At 44.8% G+C, this 21378-nt stretch overlaps 1 protein-coding gene across 3 annotated transcripts in view; it reads right to left on the bottom strand.

Moving 5' to 3' along the window:
* SPEF2 (sperm flagellar 2) overlaps window positions 1-21378 on the bottom strand; it is a 1748369-nt gene that overhangs the window by 1243784 nt on the left and 483207 nt on the right. For all 3 annotated transcript variants that reach the window (XM_069627121.1, XM_069627123.1, XM_069627122.1), the window contains exon 11: window positions 5813-6032. In XM_069627121.1, coding sequence (XP_069483222.1) covers window positions 5813-6032 — 220 coding nt within the window. The remainder of the gene's footprint in view (window positions 1-5812; window positions 6033-21378) is intronic.

The following is a 21378-nucleotide window of genomic DNA, read 5'->3' as shown; positions in this document are numbered from 1 at the left end:
GACTTCTCTCAAGAAGAGTTAGACAGTATATAGAGTATACACATTAGGTACCAAAATATAGTAGCACAAGCAAACACTGACCAGAGCTTTGGTATAAAAGTATATAATTATTTATTTAAAAACACACTTGTAAAAAATACACTAGCACTAATATAGCAAGCAAGTTCAAACACAGTCACTATCAATATATATACATCCCTGATTACGTATTGAACACGTCTTAGTTACAACACCACTTATTTGCAGATAGAGGTGAGTGCTTAACCTAAGATGGCACTCCAATAAGTTAGTTAAAAAGGGAGGGAAAAGGCAGAATTAGAAAAGCACACAATACCAACACTTTTAGAAGAACCACAGCAAGTCAAGGAAGGCAGAGTCTACTGTAGAGCAAGAAAGTTCATAGGGCAGGCCCACTCTTGGAGAGAGCATGGCGGAATGTGTCCAAGATCACGCAGTTGAATTATACTTTAAAAGTCTTTGCAGATAGCTCAAAAAGAATTGGATCAGTTCAGAAAAAGTTAGTTAACAGGTGCCAGGTCACCCCAGGATAGAGAGTCAAGGATTTACGGGACACCTTGAACAGTCTGTTGCAAGGGAGACCTGGCGGGACACAGTGCCTGAAATGGTGAGAAAGCTCCAGCGGGGGCGGTTCCTGGCAGTGGGTGCAAGTCGGTGCTTCGTCCAGGAGAAGAGAAGATCTCAACGTGGAGGAAAGCTGGAGGTCGTTGCACTGCCAGGGAAGAAACCAGCCGCGGAGTTTCCCGGTTAAAAGGTACTACCCTTTTATTTGCGGTAGTGGTGAAGCGTGGCTATCCGGCCACCGGGGTGCTTGGCACGGGCGATTCAACCACGAGACGGTCCAGGAAGGCGACAAGAGGGCAAACTGGTTAACCCCACCAGTACAAAGGAAGAAGACTCTCCAGGATGAAGATCTTCTCAGTCGTCGGGAAGTGGTGAGGCGGTTCAGCAGGGCTCCACCAGTGGTGTCATCGTTACAGGTCGGCTCAGCTTCTCCCTCTTCGGATTCTTTAGGTCCTGTGGTGACTTCTGAAGTTCCAGTCCCCAAAGCCGTGCTTTTATGCAGAAAACCCCCATTCACCAGTCCTAGCTGTCACTCAAACATGCTAAGTGGTGAGCCGCACCACTGGGCCAATCACACAAGAGTGCGACTTGAGTTGAGTGCGACCGAGGCAACTCAGTCCAGGGTGCCTATACCCCCCCCCACACATCCTGTAGACCCAGACAGAGTGGCACCACTTTTGGAGGCTTCTGTGCAGAAGCCCGCCAAAAGTGGAACAAAGGGCTCGACTTGGGTTGGAGTTACAGAGGCGAACACAAACGCCATTTTAAAACCGAGTCCTGGCAAAAAGACCCAACCGGGGAATAAATATTAAATAAATAACCCAGCGGTATCTTTAACATTGCAGCAAACAAGTGGTGCGTTTAAAATGAATAGGAAAATCCCATAGGAAATATTCGGGGGGGAATATTTTGTGTGTTAACCACTGCCACCAGCCAGAAACTCGACGAGGGGGGGACTGCGCAGTGCCCCCTCGAAAAACAGACCCAGGGGCAATCTAATTACCCCTTCCAGTACTTCCACAATATGATGGTTTGTACTGGTTCTGTTCACAATTTAAGACTAGTAAAGTCAATGGTGACTTTACATGTCCTGGGAGACAGTAGTTAGTCCCAGGGTATGGAGTCTATGTTTGGGGGTCACTATGACACCCCTGTGTGACTGCACTGAGGGTGCTGTGTAAAACACCTACCAAAAACACATGAAACCCTATGGAGTAAAAGACCCCATAGTCAATAAAACACATTACAAAGTCAAAGGATATCTCAAATCATGTCTAAGAGTGGGGGAAAAAAGAGTCTCACTCTTAGCAGGAGAAACATATTAACCCCAAAAATCCAGCAAAGCTGCTGGGGGACTCACTAGGTTTGGGAAATTAGCCTATACAGAGAATTCTCCCTAACATAAGCATAGCGAGCTGCACTGTTTTCTTAGATTTCTTGCAGTTTCAAAACATATGTACAGGCGTTATCTGGTCGAACATCTTCATCCTGCTTACAGCTTAAGCTTCTTTGTATTTCAACATCGTTTTCTTCTTCTAGGTTCACAATATCCTTATTTATGGCATTTCGTCTCTTTGTGTCATCCTTGGATCGTCATATATTCTATCTGCGAGTCCGTCCGGGCCTTCGTGTAGGGTTTTCTCAATGGATACCTTACTTCCCATGGTTTTCTGGGTATTAGTACTTTAATAGGTGCCGTCAGTCTGATAGGTACTGGGCAGAGCCCTGCTGCTGCTCTCTACTGGTTTATTTGCTCATCATATGTCACATATTTTGGTGGGAACGTTCCTGGCACTTCAAAATGGGCGATTGGAGTGCAGGCTTTATTTGGGACCTCCTCTACACAGCCCAATGCTTTAAATTCTCCAAAGTCTCCGTCCTGGAAGAACCTAAACATTATTGCATCCCTTCAACTGTCAAGGTGCCAAGGAGATAGCTGCCCGGCTCAAATCATTAAAGATGCCGCCATTCATATCCAAACTAATTAATGCGTCATTTACCTTGGGTATCGTACCCAGCAACTTTAAGGAGTCTTGGGTTCTACCCCTCCTCAAAAAACAATAATTGGACCCTACAATTAACTATAAGCCAATCACTACGGTCCCCTTCTTACTGAAGATACTGGATAGGGTAGTATACCTGGAGATCCTGCAATACTTAGAGACCAACCATCTCGTAAGGACCCGACAATCTGCATTTAGACCTAAACACAGCACTGAAACGGCATTGATTGATTTAAAAGCCCAGATTGACATACTTAAAGATAATGCATTGCTACTACTGTTGGACCTATCATCTGCTGTTGGACTAGTCGACTATAGAGTACCACAAAATCACCTCGTTTCAGCAGCTCACATTTCTCAAAACGCTATTACATGGATCCAATCCTTTCTAAATAACAGGACAATGGGAGTCTTCTCACCATCAGCAGCAGCCGACCCCATTCCCATTACATGTGGAGTCCCCCAAGGCTCTTGTTCACAAACCATGTACAACATTTTCACAAAGCCCCTATTCGATGACCTGGACCATCTGGGTGTCACCTACACTAACTATGCAGATGACACCCAGATCCTCCTCCCTTTAATGGGTATAAGGACACTAATGGACTACTAGTGAACAAAATTGATCTAATCATTCAGGCATGGGTGGCCACTCATGGCCTCTGCCTGAATGACGATAAAACTGAGCTCCTGATCTTAGGTTCCCCAGCCAACATGAATAAACTCAACACAGATTATGCTTCCTTCAATATCGATGGAAACAATAACTAAAGGGGAAAGAGGTAAAAACATTTGGTTTTTATCTAGATTCCAATCTGAATTTACATAAACAAGTTAAAGCCACGGCCTCAGCCACAACCTATACTGGTAAATTGATAAGGGCTTGCAAGCGTCTGCTTTCTAAGGAGAGTTACCTTACCCTTACCAGCGCCCTCATCTTGTCAAAGTTGGATTATTGTAACTGACTCTACTTAGGGGCAAGTAAGTACATTCTCAATAAACTACAAATCCTGCAAAATAATGCAATAAGGACTGCTTTGAGTATCTCAACGAGAGATCACAATTCGGAAACAAGAAGACAGCATAAATGGCTGTCGATCAAGGACAAGACCCCCCCCCCAGTTGCCACAGCATTGCGAAATGTATAACGACCGACTACTCCAACTATGGCAATTGACAGCACAGACTAGTTAAGATGTATCCAGGTGTACGTCATTTATGTTGGAGAGGGTGTGGGGAAAGGAGTACATACTGGCATATTTGGTGGGAGTGTCCCCTAGTTCGAGTATTTTGGAAAGAGGTCAGGCGAAGGAGAATGACAGTATAGAAAGGTCCCTAGCACTGTTGTTGATTCTGTTTGGAGTGTAGGGCTTAAACAACCATATGTCATTATACCAGATTGTCTCACATGGTAAGAAATGTATTGTTGGCAAGGGTATGTATCACGATTCACTGGAAGAGGTAAGATCTCCCAACTCAGAGAGAATGGCTTAACAAAGCTTATCAAATTTATGAGATGGAAAGTATGACTGTGATATTGAGAAGGCTAGCATCATAAGTGGGAAGGGTGATACTTCTTATTGATATGATATGGCATTTATAACGCGCCTATACACAAGTGTTTCAACAATTCTGATAAGGATATCGGGAATGGTCATAGAAATGTACGGTCACAATCGCTGGTACTGGTCTACCAGTGAAAACAACAATAGGGTTTGTCTAGTACCGTTCACCATCTTCACAAGCGTCTAGTTCAGCAACAGGGTAGTCAAAATGCGTTGTTCTCTGATAAGAGGAAGCAGTGGGTTTGGGATAAGGGAGGTTGGAAAAGAGGAGTTTGATGTAGACTAATTGTTAACGAATAAAGAATGTTTGCATCTTTGGCATAATATAAGTGTTTTGACACCGTCGTTTCGGCAGTTCGTTGTTGGTTCACTACTAAGTTACACTGTTTGATTATTGCATGCCTTTTAAAACTTTAATAAAGAACCAATTAAAAAAAATTGTAATTTTCTTATTAAGTAATGAGTAATGTTTTTAGGTGTCATTTTAATCTTCAGCCATTTTGTATGGGCACACCAGGAAGAGGAGTGGCATGGAGCTGAATTTTCATATCTGCCGTGCTTTCCTCTTCCATTTTTGTGACACCACTTCATTTTACGTCTACATGAGATTTTAATGCAGGCGTAAAACAAATGGATTCCTGTGGAATCCACCTTAAATTAGGAACTGGCAAAGAGCAGAAAGATTGCCTAGTTTTACTATTTAGTTTTGCACCTTGACGTTTGCATGTAGGGGATCCAACAGCACATTGAGTGCTAACTTTGGCATTCAATTTGCATTTTCTTTAAAATAAAATGCAGTCTGTGCTATTCGACAGTCAGAATTAAATAGTGTGTACATCTTCATGAGCATGTTCAATTGCTGACTCACTCCCTTGACCAACCAGTTCACCTGTGGATGAAAGACAACTCTTCTCTGTCAAACAGAAAGTGCCATTTTTTTCTTGTACTCCAATTGGGGACACAACCTAAAGTCTGTAGAAATGGCAATGGCAGGGGTTCATTAGCCGAGTTAGAGAGGGACAAAGCTTATCCTAGCAGAACCCCACATATAAGCTTGGCCTTGCTAGAGCTAACTGATCCCAATCCAACTAGTATGGCTTTTGTTTGGGAGAAATTAGTTCACTCAGTCCAGTGCTATTCCTATTATACCCGCCATACATAAATGTGATGCAGCAATGTCACAATACAAACAGCCTACAATGGACAACAATGCATGGGGCAGAAAGGTGAGCCGACTATTGGTATGTAAAGGACTTGCAAACGATTATTTGGCAATATGGACTTTCCTAAAACGAACACTAACCAAGGCCATTTTCAGTGATTTCCACTATTGCATTCCCTCTGTTAAGCAAACACAAGCATGACAACTTCAATGGCATGACAACACTCACATTTAAATGTGTAATTCTAAACTAAAATACCAATTTAAAGTAAAATACCTACCCAACCGTACCTTTTAAGCAGTTATCTACCTTGTTTTAGGTGCACACATTCAACGTTTTTATGGCATTTTATTTGTCTCTTGAAATCCAGTCTGGTCAATACATTTCTAGCACAGTTGAATCCTGTCCATAGTTTGGTTTTATTTTTCTAATTAATGCATTAGGGTACACATTATCCCAGGCTGTTAGGTTATAGAATAAGTAGGAAACACAGCAATACCTTTTTCCAAATATTTCAGACAGGTGCTTTTCCCAGCAAACGTTTTCCCCAAAATACACCCCTTGATAGGGAATGGAGGGAACTCAGGTGGTGGGGGAAGAGGTTCCGGCGGGTTAACAATTTCCATTAGCCTGCGTACCACGTAACCCAGTATATTGTTGTTGGCGGGAGGACCTTCAACACTCACATCTTCTGAGGCGAGCCACTCTCCCGTCATAGTCTAAAAATAAAAACAATAAAATAGGAAACGTAAACAAATATGTCTGATTTGATTAATGTTCAAACACAGGACATTTTCAGTTCCATGTCAAATACAATTGATTATCATATTGTATATTCAGATTATATTTTTTATAATCATTTTGTAACATGCTATGTTGCTGTTGAGTATCCCTTCAAAGTTAATGTAAATGAGAGCAAGGCCTCGTTCCATAATGTGACCAATGGAAGAAGAGTAAGGAAAGATAAGTAGTTCAGAGATGAGAGGTTCAGGTCAGAAGACGTGCGCCCTTGAGTCTAAAGGCTGTAATTCTGTAATGTTGGTTCTGGCAATGTGAAAATGAATACAGAGACCGATAGAGGGCAAAAGGGTGCCAGGGGAGAAGCAAGTCATCAGATTTACCTTTAAGTACAATGCATGAAGGAGATCCATGAACAAAGCAGGGTTACATACATAGAATGACATAACAAAAGACTAGATAGAACACAACCATAGAAAGGTAAGAATAGAAGCAAGTGTGATTGGGTGCCAATTTCCCAAGGTAATTGGTGGCACCAAGGCAGTGACGGACAATCACTAAAATGTACGGAAGTGCCAGGAGACCAGGTGCTATAAGCACCTGGTGAATCTGTGTTAGTAAACCATCTGTAAATGAACGTTGGCTTAATTCATAGATGAAGCATTCGAAGTTACAGGCTGTGAACTCGTCCTCCATGCCCCATTGATGGGTCTACCCCGGGACATCAAACCAAAGGTTGTGAATTGAAAAAACCCAGATAATATTATGCAGGTGGTCAGTAAGGTGGCAGCCAGGTGGCACCGTGTAACAGAATGCCCAGCGCCATGCTACAAGCATATGAACGTCTCTGCGCAAGGATTGATCGTCCTCACTTTTTTTGAAGCATCCTCTTTCCTTGACATTCATTTTAACCCGACATCCATAATATCCAAGACGAGTCTTGGATATTGCCCCTCCATTACTCCATTACACCACTCAAATTATGCAGACTGCCACCACTTAGTCTTGAAGATAACTTATTTTTATAAAGTATGGTCTTAAGAATAGGATTTCTACGATTCCTTTTGATTGGTACTAACCTTTGTATCAAGCCTCCCTGGCCTGCTCTCCAACTGGCTCAGCACAATGAGCTTTTTGCACAAGGGGAATGAAAAAGGTGTAAACAGAGCCTTTCTGTCAGCCTTTTTAAAGTTCTAAAGTCAGTAATGCAGGCAAGCTAATTCACAGTTTTCTCAGCTACGATAATTATGTTAGTCACATTCTTCATTTCTCAAAGATGCAGAAACCCGTCCTGTACTGTCATGTCTTTTTTATTGCATGTAATCTGGAATGTGTAGCATTACAAAGTCGTACTTATAAGTACCCGCAAAAATGGTAAATACGATATTTTCATGTCATTCAAACTGACAAAGTTCAGGCTAGTCTGTATTGTGAGGTGCAGAACTGAGGTTTATGTCGTGAAGGTATTTACTTGGAGTTGGTAAAGATTGAGAGGCTTCTGAAATGCTAAAGGATCAAACCCACTGAGCTCTGACTTGTCAGAGAAAAGGGATATTGCCACTCTTGGTTTCACACTTATTCCTGCTGCAGCCTGCGAGATGTGTGGCCAGCAGCCGATTGGGGAAGACGCGACTCCACTGAGCTCAGTGCGAGGTGCCCATAATCAGGGGCGTCATTTTGCCAAAATGCCAGTGGTAGCGGAAGTGACATCACATGACATCACAGGAAGTGATGTCGTTTGACCGCGCCCCGATTGACATCACGGGAAGTTATGGCACACGACCTTTCGCCCATTAACAAAACAAGAATTGGCATCATATAGCATTGCTCCTGAATAACCTAAGGAAAATATGTTACGATATACGTTTCATAAAAGAATGGATCACCATAGGTAGCATTAATAGTGTGTACAGGCACATATTACCAAATTACTGTATATGTAAGCAGAGGACCAACACAACAACCTATACTACTGTACATCACTCGGACTAAACTGTAAACAGACAGAGCATCCTAAAGAGGCCTAAACACCAAGGCGCAGACATCTATTGCCTGCCAAGTGTCTGGCCACACGGAAACAGCACCTGACCAACACAAGTCCAACCAGAAGACAATCGGAGGCTGTACCACTTCATGCTTTTACACTTGGACAATACGTGCAGGGATTTCCCTGTCAACAGTGCACTTTGAACCATTGCACAGCAACCCAATCCTGCCAGTCAATCAGAGTTGCAGTCAGATAGCACAGCGAGTGGAGCGCTCGCTTTGATATCCGTGCGGAGCCTGCCTACACAGGTTCGAATGCGGGCAGCCCCAAACTCAGGCTTTCATCCTTCTGAGCACCACACACTGTGGGTAATAATAAGCAGCGCTCAGATGCCTGAGGGTTCGTAGTGCTATATAAATGCAAAAATATTCAATAAAGAGCACTTGCCACCATCTAGCTTTTTTCAATTTCTTATTTATTCAACTATCCCATGTACTGCACTTGCCCCTCTCTCTTCCCCCACGCACTTTTCCATTTCACCGTTCCCCTCTTCCCATGCACTGACACTTGGCCTAGTAAGATCGCTTTCCGTCTTCCCTTTGTTCCCCCTCCCTTGCCGCCGCTTTGCAACTTGAAACACTTGTGTATAGGCGCGTTATAAATGCCATATCATATCAAATATACACCGACTATTTTCACCACAGGCACCCCACCATCCACTGCGCATCACTAAAGGCCCTCCGTCAAAAGCTTCAAATGTCTGCCACCCTTTCCTGCTTTCCAACACCTTACAACTCCAATGTCTTGCTCCAACACCTTCATGTTTACACAGTGCCACCCTCCAGCAACCTAAGTCACCATCAACCTCAAGCAAACTAGCAACTTAAGTCTCCAGTACCCTCCTTCAACACCTCAGCAGTGCGAGTCTCAAATACCCTCCTCAAACATTTTATATCTGCATTCAATGCATTTCAACTCTCTGAAAAACACATTACACCTAAAACACTCCCAACATCTGTAAGTCACTAGTACAACATCTCAAGTCTCCAGTACCAGCCTCAATAATATTAAGCCTCAAGCACACACCTTAAACCCAGAGCTGTGCCATTGGTTATGCATGATTTGATTTGAAATCTTCCAGCCATCACCTTTCTTTATTGCATATTTGTTAAGTAACCCACAGTGTTTTGTTATATGGTAGATAGAGGGGATGGATGTGTTGCAGGTCACAGTAACTGCAGGTTATTTTTATTTTAAAATGTAAACTGCAGATCCATGACATCACCTCTAGAAAAGGTCCATTTTGTTATTTGCTTTGCTCTTTTTTTTATTGAAAAACTACAGTTTTCCCCTTTCCCCCTCCATCGTAAAGATGGAAAGAAAAAAAAAAAGAGAACTTTTGTTTCAAATTATCTACACATCAAATAAATATCATTATTATCATCATCATCATTGGGCTTCATTACGACCCTGGCGGTCCGGAAATAACGGTGGCGGCGGGTTTACCGCCACCGTTGTTTCCGGACTGCCTGAGTCCGACCCCTGCAGGCGGGAGATGATGTTCCCGCCAGGTCTGACCTGGCGGGTTTAACACCTCCCGCATGCAGGCTGACGAGGAAACACCGGCAGCATTACGAGATGCTGCCGGTGTTTCCATGATCCCCATTCCCATCGAGTCCCATAGGATTTACACCATTCTGCCTCCGTGATTCCCGGAAAACCGGGGTTGTAATGCCCCGGTAATTCCGGGAATCACGGATGCGGAATGGTAATACGAGTCCGGCGTTAATCAGGCGGTTTTACCGCCTCGGTTAACGCCGGACTCGTAATGAGGCCCATTGTGTCTTACTATGCTTTCAACAGAAATCTTCTAAGCATCATCAGATCATACATTACACTTGATAGACAAGCAAGCGGACAAAGTCAGTTAAACATTCAACTTAACAATTAAACAATTAAGCACTTAAACAGTTCTTTAATCACTCTACCATTTTCGAGCATCAGCCTAGCACCCCTTCTGATTAAGGAGGACATCTCAGGAGAGCGTTCATAAAATTTACAATCGCGCAAACATGTTTAATGTTTTGGCCTGAAGATGTCAGACACCACCAAGTGATCATATCACCATTCGACGGGGCATATTTGCCTAGATGAACAGAACGAAGACCAACAATTGCTGGACAACTTAAAATCAGGTGTTTCAAAGATTCAACCGATTCCTCACAGAATCGACACAGATTGTTATTTATAGCAGGCTGCATTCTTTGAAAAAGAATTTCTTTCGTATTCAACGTATTTAAACGGAAACGAAGAAATTGTTCCCAATAATGACGAGTATAGCATTGAAGCAGGTAAAGTGGCCGAGAATTTAATTTTTTTTTAATACTACCCAACTTATTAGAAAGAGCGAGATTAGAGTATCTTTCAACATTAATAATCCATGCCCAAGTTTCAAATCTTCTTTTTGCCACTTTTGGGCGTGAAAACAGGTCGAAATTATTAATATCAGCTGCTGCAATCCACTCTTGCACTCTTGAGCTCCATTGGGCCAACAGATTACTGATTTTCGAATCATCAGAGGCAGTAAATATTCTATACGCTAGCGCTCCACCCGCTTCTCTCATCTTGTGCCAAAGCGAGATGGACTTCCAGACCACATTTGAAAAAAGTGAATTTAACGATAGTTCGTGACGTATTGCTATAATTGGAATACAGTTCGGGAGGTTGAGAACCCGTTTCCAAAAAAGACCCTGTACAATATTTCAATTTTGTTCACTGATATTCCATCCTGCTTCAGAACCAAACGTTAAAATAGGAACAACCTTTTGACGGTAGAACGTTATCACCGGGGATAAGGAAAATTTACCAAAGTTTTTATTGATCTGGGCTGCTTGCAGTGCCAGTCTTACTGCTTTCAGTTTCAGCGCAATTAGCCATTGGACTTCTCCGATTGAGCTGTTAAATTCGATGCCTAGATAGCTCGAATTAATAGACATTAACTGCTGACCGCCTACCGCCCATTTAAATGCACTATCTCTTCTACTCGACAGCGAACCAATCGACACAATTTTAGTTTTATCTGTGTTAATGGCCAATTCATTTACGACTATATAGTCATAGAGGCAATTTAGCAAACGTTGAAGGCCGATTTGTGTTCTATCGATCAGAACGAGATTGTCAGCATAGGCAATATACCGAACTGGAGTTCCGTTTAGACGTGGAGGAAAGCAATGAGCTTGCTCCAAGAATACTGGGTGATCTGCCAAAAATAGTTTGAACAAATCAGCCACCAATGGGCAGCCTTGCTTAACACCCCTTGTCGTTGGAATGCTGTCAGATAATATGCCTTGTTTGTTAAGGCGTACTCTAAAGGAGGTATCCGTATTTAACGCCATTATTGGGTTAAGAAGGGCCATAGGACATTTCCATTTCATTAAAATGGCCCATAGCATCTGACGGTTAACTCCATCAAATGCTTGCCTCATGTCTATAAAGGCTAAATGCAATTTGGTCTTACTCTGTAATGCATGATATTTCAAAGCTGTCAGAATTGAAAGGTTGACTTCCCCACCTGTACTTTTTGAGAACCCAGTTTGCCTGATATCAAGGATTCCTGCCTTTTTAGCCCAACTCACCAATTTACATCTCAAATTAGAACCAAAGAGTTTTCCAATAGAGTCCAATAGGGCAATGGGACGATAGTTTTCAGGTGCATCCCAACAGCCCTTCTTATGGATTGGAATTACGATTGCTGTTAACCACGATTTAGGCAAACACTTAGATGTTGCAATTTTATGGAACAAACACTCAATAAAAGGTGCCCAGATCTGTGGATTTTTTTTAGTCCGACATTACTTATCATGTCCGGACCAGCAGGGCGAGAATTTTTCAGTGACTTAATAGCGCCAATGATGTCTGACAGCGACATCTGGACATCCCAGGGACCCAATCTAACCGCTGGTTTACTTTTAGGAACCTTCAACTGGCTATTGAACACTGACCTAAAGTGTTTACACCAAGTATCCCCGGAAATTGTGTTCTGCGTAGAATTGGAACCATTAAAGGGGCCCCTATTTAATATTCGCCAGATGTCGCGTGTATTCTTTGTAGTCATCAGTTTCATCATTAACTCGGCAGAATCCTGTTCTACAGTCACTTTATGAGATTTCAACCAATTTCTATAGATCGCCCGTCTGGCCTTCACTTTCTCCAGCATTATCTTAGGTGATACATTTTTTTGCATTTTTATTTTACGGACATCTTTTCTTAGTTCTTTCTTTTTAACATCAAGCAATTTACTAAAAGGGTGAATATGCAGCTTATGTTGTTGAGCGCTATCTTTGATCAAAATTATATGATTCTATAAAAGCGGAGTATAGTCCACAACATCTATCAAATCACTTAGATTAGCCGTTAGAACACGGATCTCATTTGCGCTCAGTCTTAAGCGATTTCCGCTCATGTTTACTTCAACTGCTGCTAGGTATGGAGACAAAGTATCCGATACCGCCAAAAGGCATTTGAGTTTCAACAACGAATGATCGCTCTTAGTCGTTTTCAATGATTGCAGTGTAAGGATCCTTGACCCCAGGTTACTAGACCCCCAGAAATAGTCAATAATGCTGTGCGTGGATTCACAATGCCATGTGGCCTGAGCTGGAATATCGCCACGCACATTGCCGTTCAACAAAATGCAGTCAAACGACTCCATAATATCTGACCAACGTTGTTCTTTCTCACCTAACTCTTCATATGGAATCTGGCTATGTGCTTGAATGTGGAGATCGTATTTAAACCACGAGCCATTTAGGTCACCGCAGCATATGATGCTAAAGTTATTGTATTGCATGGCTGCCGCTTCCATTAGACAGCTGATCGCAGAGGTAAACTCTGTAACTTTTATTTTGGCTGGATTCCAGTAACAATTTATGATCAACAGAGTTGCAACTGTATTTGGCGTGTCTGAACATGCTTGCATTATTAAATCTTGAACATAGGGATTAGGATTAAAACAAATGGGTGTAGACCACTCTCGTGAGATCCGAACCATTGTCAAGAGTCCTGTCAATGGTCGGCCTTGAGTATTTTGGATTGCAGGATTAACCAATATATTGAAGCCATCTCTCATTGGAGCATCAACTAACCAAGTTTTCTGCAGACAAATTACAAACACATCATCTAATGGAATATCGAAGTCCTGAAACAAATACTGAAAGCCACGAGTGTTCCATGATAGGATCGAGAAGATTGCTTCCTGCAATCCTAATCATGGCTATTCCTGCTTCTGTTGTCTCTGATGCACCAGTTGTTTCTCAGACCAACGAGAATCAACTTGGCGTGTTTCAGAAGTCATACTATGGCGAACATATTTCACAACTGTTTGTTTTTTCGATGTTGAGCCATGAATCGCCTGCACAGGATTTGAGCTTCTCCTATCCACATCTGGTTCAACTGAGATATCAAAGCCGAATAACAGAAAATCTTCAGCTGCCTTAAAAAGAGTGTTACGTACACCAGCGGCGTCAATATGTAGGAGCACAGCATCAGAGGCACTTTCTGTCACATATTCGACAATTTTGATATCATCTGATTCAATCAGTTGAAGTGGTGGAATGTGCTTAAACAACCGCAGAACATTTGCACAGTTGAGATTCAGATCATTATCATCCTTAAGTATGTTTTGCAGTCTCAATTTACACCTGCCATCCTTTGTACGGTGCTCCAGCTGGTCCTGTGGCCTCAGTGGAGAGCAGCCTTGCTTGTTACGTTTGTTAGTTGTAAATGTTGGGTTCAATTTCGAAATAGTTGCCTTTGAGGACAAAACTTCCTTTTTCATAGTAGAAGCACGGCGACCTTGCACTACTTGCCACTCAGAGGGCGGGCAGCTTAGTCTAGTATTATCAGTTCTCATAGGCAGGTTTATATCCAGTGGCTGTTCTTCTATAGAATGTTGCGTTAAGTCCTCATCACTACGATGGGAATAAATAGAAATGTCACACAAGTCTTGTACGTCTGCGTCCACCGTGATGGCTAAAGTGCTGTCACTCGAGTTTAGTCGTCTACGCTTTACACCATGATTCGATGATCGAGACGGTGCAGTATGCTGTAATGAAGGAGGCACCTTTGCTCCATTCGTAGGTCGCTTCAACAGACCTGGCCTTGGTGGAGTCGACAAGTTTCTTATAAAGCTTTTTGTTGCAGCATGAGGTGCTAATTTAGCTTTCTTGGCTGTGGAAGTCGCTTTAGTGGGCTTCACTTTCTCCTTCGATTTGGCAGTACCATTCAGAGTAAAAGATTTTGCCGTGCCTCCAAATATGCCAAATGTAGACGGAGCACCATCCTGTGAAAAGACTTGTGTTGTTACTTTGTTCGCCTGAGAAGCATCAGCTAAAGGCACTGCTACAGCCCCTGTTGGCGATCTGATATCGGAGGAAACATGTAAGAGGACGCAGTCAGATGAATTAGCATCACTGACCACAGTTGATGGATTAGCGCTGTGACAGCTCTTCGAATGGTGTAATACATCAACCGTTTGGCATGTCGTTGCGTCCAGATGTTCACTAGTTTGCATCGTAGACCGGGACCCCTGCTCAGAATTTGCCGATGGAGCGAAGCACTGTGCATCAGATTTAGGCAGGTCAGGACTATGCCCTGACTTAAACAGAGGTACTAATTCGGACAGCACCTCTAACAGATATTTTAGCTGTAAATCACGTCGCTCCTGTTGCAGGGTCACTAGATCGTTAAGACGAGATTGCCAAAATGAACTTAAGTCTTTACCAGCTTGCACATCGAGTTGAATGAGCTTGGTAAAAGAATCTATTTGATCCAATTTCACCGAAAGATTCAAAATAAGAGCACCTTGGTCTCTTATAGTCTCGTTTAGAGTCTCATAAAGCTTTACAAACGGAATCATCGCCTGTGATGATGCAGCGAGAACATTATTATGCAGTTCAATGGCTGCACCCGCAGGCAGATTTATTTTTGAAGTCAGCGTTTTCAGAGAGTCTTTAAATGGATTTGGAATAAATAGAGAATCATTCACAGAAGTTGTGCTTTTTACTGGAGTAACTGGCGCTGCTGATGTTGCATTCTTTTTTAGCAGTGCCTTTTTATATTGCTGTTGACTTCAGATAAGTTCACCATGCCTTGAGATTGATGAGCTGGCCCTGGGTCCTGAGCTCCAGGAAGTTCCAGTCGAGATTTTGGCGATTGCGGCGCTGACATGATGGGGACAGAAGCGCCTGCTTTTTCTGCGATGGGCGTGACTGACTGGCACCGCTATTCAGACAGTCACTAGTCGAAAGCTGCAGCGAAGAAATGTCTTGAGCTTTCTTGTTTTGAGCGGTAGAACGAACATGCCTATCAATAGGAGGCCGCGTAGGAATAGCACAAGAATCACTAGAAGTCGTTGGTTTCAAATCCACGTCAGCCATTTTTTGCACTTCGGGGGCTTTGCTCAAAGCACTACCAGCCCGCGTCAGCAGAATTGACTTTTGTGGAGTTATAGGAGCATTGAGCATGAGTCCAGAGTGACTGACACCTTCTTTATTTATTAGGCATGACACCGAAATGCCTCGAGAAACGCAAGACTGCGCCATCGAGCCCTTTCCACTTTCCTGTTGCTCACTAGAAACACTGGAGACTCCAGTGCTCACAGCACTAGAGTCAAAGTCAGTTGAAGCAAGGCTTCCCATTGAATCGGCGATCTTCTGCAGAGGAATGGAAGCTCGTGCAGTAGCCTTAATTTGCGCAGTTGAAGTGTGCGATCGAACCAACGGGCTCTCATTTACATTTAACTTTTCCTGTGTAGCTGAGATTGCACTTATTATTTCTGCATCCGTCAAATCAAATGGCGAAAACATTTTAAAAGGATGAGAGTGCGTGGCTGGAACCACCTTCGATGACTCATGCCCTAACGGTAAGTGGTTTTGGCAATGGCTTGTGAGTTGTCATGCTAAACCCACTGTGATCCAGACTAATGCCTACAGACGCCGCTGTATCAGTGGCATTAACCGCACAGCTTTCAACCAAAGAACCATCGTCACGATGTACCTGTGCAGTTGTTTGAACCAATTGGACAGGCGCTGCCGAAGGTTCCGGAGGCGCCGGGGAAACCTCCTTCGAACATGCAGCGGGCTTACTTTGTGACTTCTGGCCGACAGCTGCGTTGTTTGGCAGGGGAGTCCATGGATTAAGCATCCGACGCTGTAGCAATGTCTCATTACGTGTTTGAGGCCCCCCCAACGAAGGGGCCTTCTGCATTGCAGCCATCGACCCTTAAAGATAAAGTTGCCGGCCCCCCGGCCCTCGGGCGAACTGGGAAAACTGGGACTCAGCCAGGACTCAGCCAGGACTCAGCCAGGACTCAGCCAGGACTCAGCCAGGACTCAGCCAGGACTCAGCCAGGACTCAGCCAGGACTCAGCCAGGACTCAGCCAGGACTCAGCCAGGACTCAGCCAGGACTCAGCCAGGACTCAGCCAGGACTCAGCCAGGACTCCGCGCGGCAATGCAGTCTTTATGCAAATCCAATAAATCCAATAATGAAGGCAGAGAGAGGACTCACAAGTTGCTGCAGCTCCTCACGGTATCACAGACACAGAGTAACTGGGAAAACTGGGACTCAGCCGGGACTCCGCGCGGCAAAGCAGTCTTTATGCAAATCCAATAAATCCAATAATGAAGGCAGAGAATGGACTCACAAGTCGCTGCAGCTCCACACGGTATCACAGACACAGTAACTGGGAAAACTGGGACTCAGCTGTGACTCCGTGCCGCGCTCCGCGCGGCAAAGCAGTCTTTGTGCACATCCAATAATGAAGGCAGAGAGAGGACTCACAAGTCGCTGCAGCTCCTCACGGTATCACAGACACAGAGTAACTGGGAAAACTGGGACTCAGCCGGGCTCTTTTATAGCTTGATTAATGCCAGCCTCCTCCAGCTTCTATGCACTGGACTAGGAACTGAACCCATGTTGCACTGCATACTCTTGTTTCCAAAGCAAGTGATTTTCCCCTGAGCTACCCTTCCAAATATATATTTGTTTTTGCTTGAGGAAGCAACAGATGGTTTACTTCAAAGGCAAAGGGCAACTTCATGTAAATGATCTCACCTTGCGTCTATCTACAGTGTTCCTGTGATGCAGGTATGGCAGAAATGGGTCAGGTCACACAGTGCCTAGGCAGGATTGGTGGCAGAAACCACTGGGGCACACCACTGTCATCACAGGTCCAGTAGCTCACTGGATGTGCAAAGCAGTCAACGGGAAACACTGATGATGTTTTCATTCATGCTGTGCTGTCACTGATACTGCAGGCTGCTGTTACCCATTGCGAGCTAGCTAGACCTATCCCCATACCCTTCCTGTTGCCACAGTACTGGGTATGAGCTGCACAGACAGCCCCGCCTCTGAACCCAATCATTCAGACATTCTTCACTAATGGACTGCCAATCTGTTTGTTAGTGATGGCGGTTTAATGGTTTTTCCTGCATCCCTGTTATTTCTTCGGCTAACAAGGTCTAGATTCCAGGTGAAAAAAAGCTATGGCACATTTAGCTGTATTTAAAACAACCTTTTTCAGGTGCAACAAAGATATCTGCTCTTGGCACTGCCTCTTTGTCCAGTGGCCCAGGGGTCGCAAGGACAGATGTAGGGGGAGCAGAGGGAGAGCCAGAGGTAGCAACTTCTACCCCCCAAATAACATCTCTGCTCATAATCCGATCAATTATCCTACTAGATTCTTGCCCTTGAGGTGTAAAATGAGGTGTTCAGGAACGGTAAATCTTGAGGAACTAACTGACAAGGGTATTTCAGCCATTGTGGTCTCCGGAGGGCCAAACAGGTTGAATATGCAGTGGCCATCTTGGCCCATAAAACAACCACAGAACGATAAAGCCGAACACCATCACGCCAGGGACCGATCCACAGGAGGGTGATGCTGCGCCTACAGCGACCCCCCTGCACCCTGATGAGGAAGCCACCTGGCCTTGACGAGATGCACTGGCGTCACAACCTCTGAGCTGCGTGAAGTCCCATGTTGAACACTGACATTAAGGCACAAGACGAAGCAGTGCTGACCTGCCTAGAGGCGACAAGGATGGAGAGGTCTAACTGATGTGGGGATGCAGCTCGCTGATGAAGATTACACCCTGCAGCCTCTAACAGGGACAACATGAGCTGATGCGGGAGACCAAAAAAAGAGCTGCAAATTCAAAACAGCCATCAGAAGAGCTGGAGTCCACTGATAGTGAAAGGAGAGAGCACTGAACCTACATGCAGATATTTGTAATGAGGGTGCATGATTAAGACGCCTGCGATGTCGAGAACAGTGTGGACGAATTCGAAAGGAACCAGAGTGCCGACAGCTCCTGATGGTGCACATTGAAACCTTGGTTAATGAACTGCACCATATGCAAAAGCGGTGCAGAGTGCTGATGACACAGGGTTGGAACCACTACTTACACAAGATGTCTGACCACTTTGGTCAGACAACTCTTACACTTACCGGGAACTAAGGCTCATGCAATGAGGCGGCGATGGACTGCTCGTGGACGGATTGATCCGTGGTGTCTACGCTGGTGCGGTAAGCCTGGGTGGTGACAGAAACACTGATTCAAGCAGCAGCCAGAGACATTGATTGTGGCCCTCTCGATGCTGTGCATTGCCACAACAGCCATATATGTGTAAGAAGTGAGGTATGATAACATCACCTTCAAATGTGGGAATCGCTTTGGTGCTAAGTCCATCCTCCTGATAAGCAAACGCTACAGATTGGCACTGTGCTGAGATCTACACAAACCAAAATGGACGATTACACCCAAAAATCTACACTCCGCAGAGATGCAATCAAATAATAGCAGCAGTAGTAGCAGGGACACTGACAACGGCCAAGTGCTCCAAGCGATAGCAGCCTTACGCTCCTCACTCAACCCCTCTGCATCTCCCTTACATGAGGATCCGCATGAAGCCTGCCTCCAAGTGCAACAGTTGGTATGATTTCGTCCTAGCCTCGCTCAAAAGGAAGTGCATATTTGCAAAACGGAAGTGGTTGGCTTCTCGTACATCCTCTGACAAACTGGCCTGTCGCCTGCTTCAAAAGAACTACAGACTCTCCACCCGGTCCAAGAAGCTGGCCCATATTCTAGCCTGCATCTCTGGGGCCAGTAACAACATGGCTGAACTCTTCAAAATCTGTAAGGAATTTGCCAATCCTACTGCAGTCTGTACTTCTCTTCCTTCCCATGCCCTCTGCATGGCTCTGGCCTCCCACTTCACATCCACAACACAGGACATACTGTTTTCTCTTTCTCCTCCTCTCCTCTCCTCTCCTCTCCTCTCCTCTCCTCTCCTCTCCTCTCCTCTCCTCTCCTCTCCTCTCCTCTCCTCTCCTCTCCTCTCCTCTCCTCTCCTCTCCTCTTCCCTTCCCTTCCCTCCCCTTCCCTTCCCTTCCCTTCCCTTCCTCCTCCACCTGCAACTAGGCCTCATTTGGCCCCTCTCTCTCCATCCTTCTACTCTCCATCTCGCCCACTGGAACGGATGAAGACTTTTTGCTCCATGAAAGTCTCCTCCAAACAGGTGCTTCCCTGCTCCTCTAGAACTATCATGGACAATATTGACCCCTTGCTCCCTCCTTGGCCGAGTTCTGCAATCACTCTTTTGCCACTGGTTCCTTCCCATTATCCCTCAAGCACTCCCTTGTGCACCCCCTCTTAAAAAAGCCCTCTGCGGACCCTTCCTGCCTGGCTAACTTCTGCCATATTTACACTACCCTCTTCTTGGGCAAATATTTGGAGAAGTTGGCCATCTCCCAATTAATCCACCACATTGAATCTGTTGGCTGCCTCCACAACCACCAATCTGGCTTCCGAGCAGTCAGAGGCATGGAAACTGTTCTCCTGAACACCCGTGAAGACCAGCTCTCAAACCTCGATTCCAACTCTACTTGAGTTCTCATCTTCCTTGATCTGACCTCTGCCTTAGACATTGTCAATCATGCCACCCTCTTAAATTGCCTCTGTGATACTCTGGGCATCACTGACTGTGCACTGGCTTTACTGACCTCTTTCCTTTTGAATCAGCCCTCCCAGGTTCAACTGGGCCCTTTTCTCTCCTCTACCTCACGCTCTACTGGCAGTGTCCTCTAGCCGTGGTTCTTCAACATTTACCTTGCCCCTCTTGCCCAGTTGATCTCCATCTTCTCCCCTCACTTCCAGTGTTATGCGTATGATACTCCGCTCTCCTTTAAGCTTCCCTCCTCTACCTCCTCTCTCATTCCCGATTGTCTGACTGCTTTTCAGGCACAGTGTGCTGCTAACGATCTCTGTCCTAACGCCAGTAAGACAGATCTTTCTCACCAGAACTCCCCCCTCCCCCTTCCTTTCCCCAAACCCTCCTTGGCCCCCCTCCTTGGCCCCCTAGCCTCACCCTCTTGTGATGCAAGAAACCTGGCATTCATATATATTCATATATTTTTCTATCTTTGTTTCTTTCTTTGTCTCTTTCTTTCACTCACTTTCAACGTCACCTCCTCAGAGGCATTCTCCTTTCCTCACCTTCACCCAGAAACTGAATGTCTTAATAGCTCTGGTTCTCTCCAGGCCGGACTACTGCAACAGCCTCTTCCTCAATCTGCATCTTTCCTCCCTCCGGCCTCTTCAACTAATTCAGAATAGGACTGCAATACATATCCTTGGCCTCAAGCCAAGGGACTGTATCTCTCCAGCCCTAAAATCTCTTCACTAGCTTCCAGTGGTTGCAAGGATCACAATTTAAGACCCTCTGCATCATCCACAGGCTTTCTGAGGTCTGGGACCACACTACATGCAACTTTCTCACCCTAAATACCTACCTGCTAGAGTCCTTCAATCCTCAAACTAACTCTCTGCAGGTCAGATGTTTCTCCGAGCAGAGAGTGGGGGTGGATCTTTCTTCAGCAGGAGCTTCTCTCTGGAATGGCCTCCCCACCCCTCTCAGACTTGAGCCAGATTTCCTTAAGTTCTGCAAGCTTCTCAAGACCTTTCTTTTCTCCTCCTCCTTCCCACTCCCCCTTCCTTGCAATGCCCCCTGCTGTTGTGACTGGCTGCCCTGTCCTTTCTGAGTCATACAGCGGCCATGCCCCCCCCCCCCGACCAGTCTGGTCTGATTACTGCACTTGCACGATCTGAATGTCACAAGGCCTAGAAAGACTATGTTCTGTTCCCCATTCCCCCTTTGTCGTGTGGCACCTGGAAACACTTTCTGATGTATTACAAATGTTCTGAGTGGTTAAGGTATATGTATCACTCCCCTGCCAAGACCTGTGAAATCTGGCTGAAAGGGTGGGTGAAACAACAACAGGA

Source organism: Ambystoma mexicanum, chromosome 6p (genome assembly GCF_040938575.1).
Source record: "Ambystoma mexicanum isolate Mex_15411 chromosome 6p, UKY_AmexF1_1, whole genome shotgun sequence".
NCBI lineage: Eukaryota > Metazoa > Chordata > Amphibia > Caudata > Ambystomatidae > Ambystoma > Ambystoma mexicanum.
Note: the sequence above shows the minus strand (reverse complement) of the source record. Positions and strands in the feature narration are given on the sequence as shown.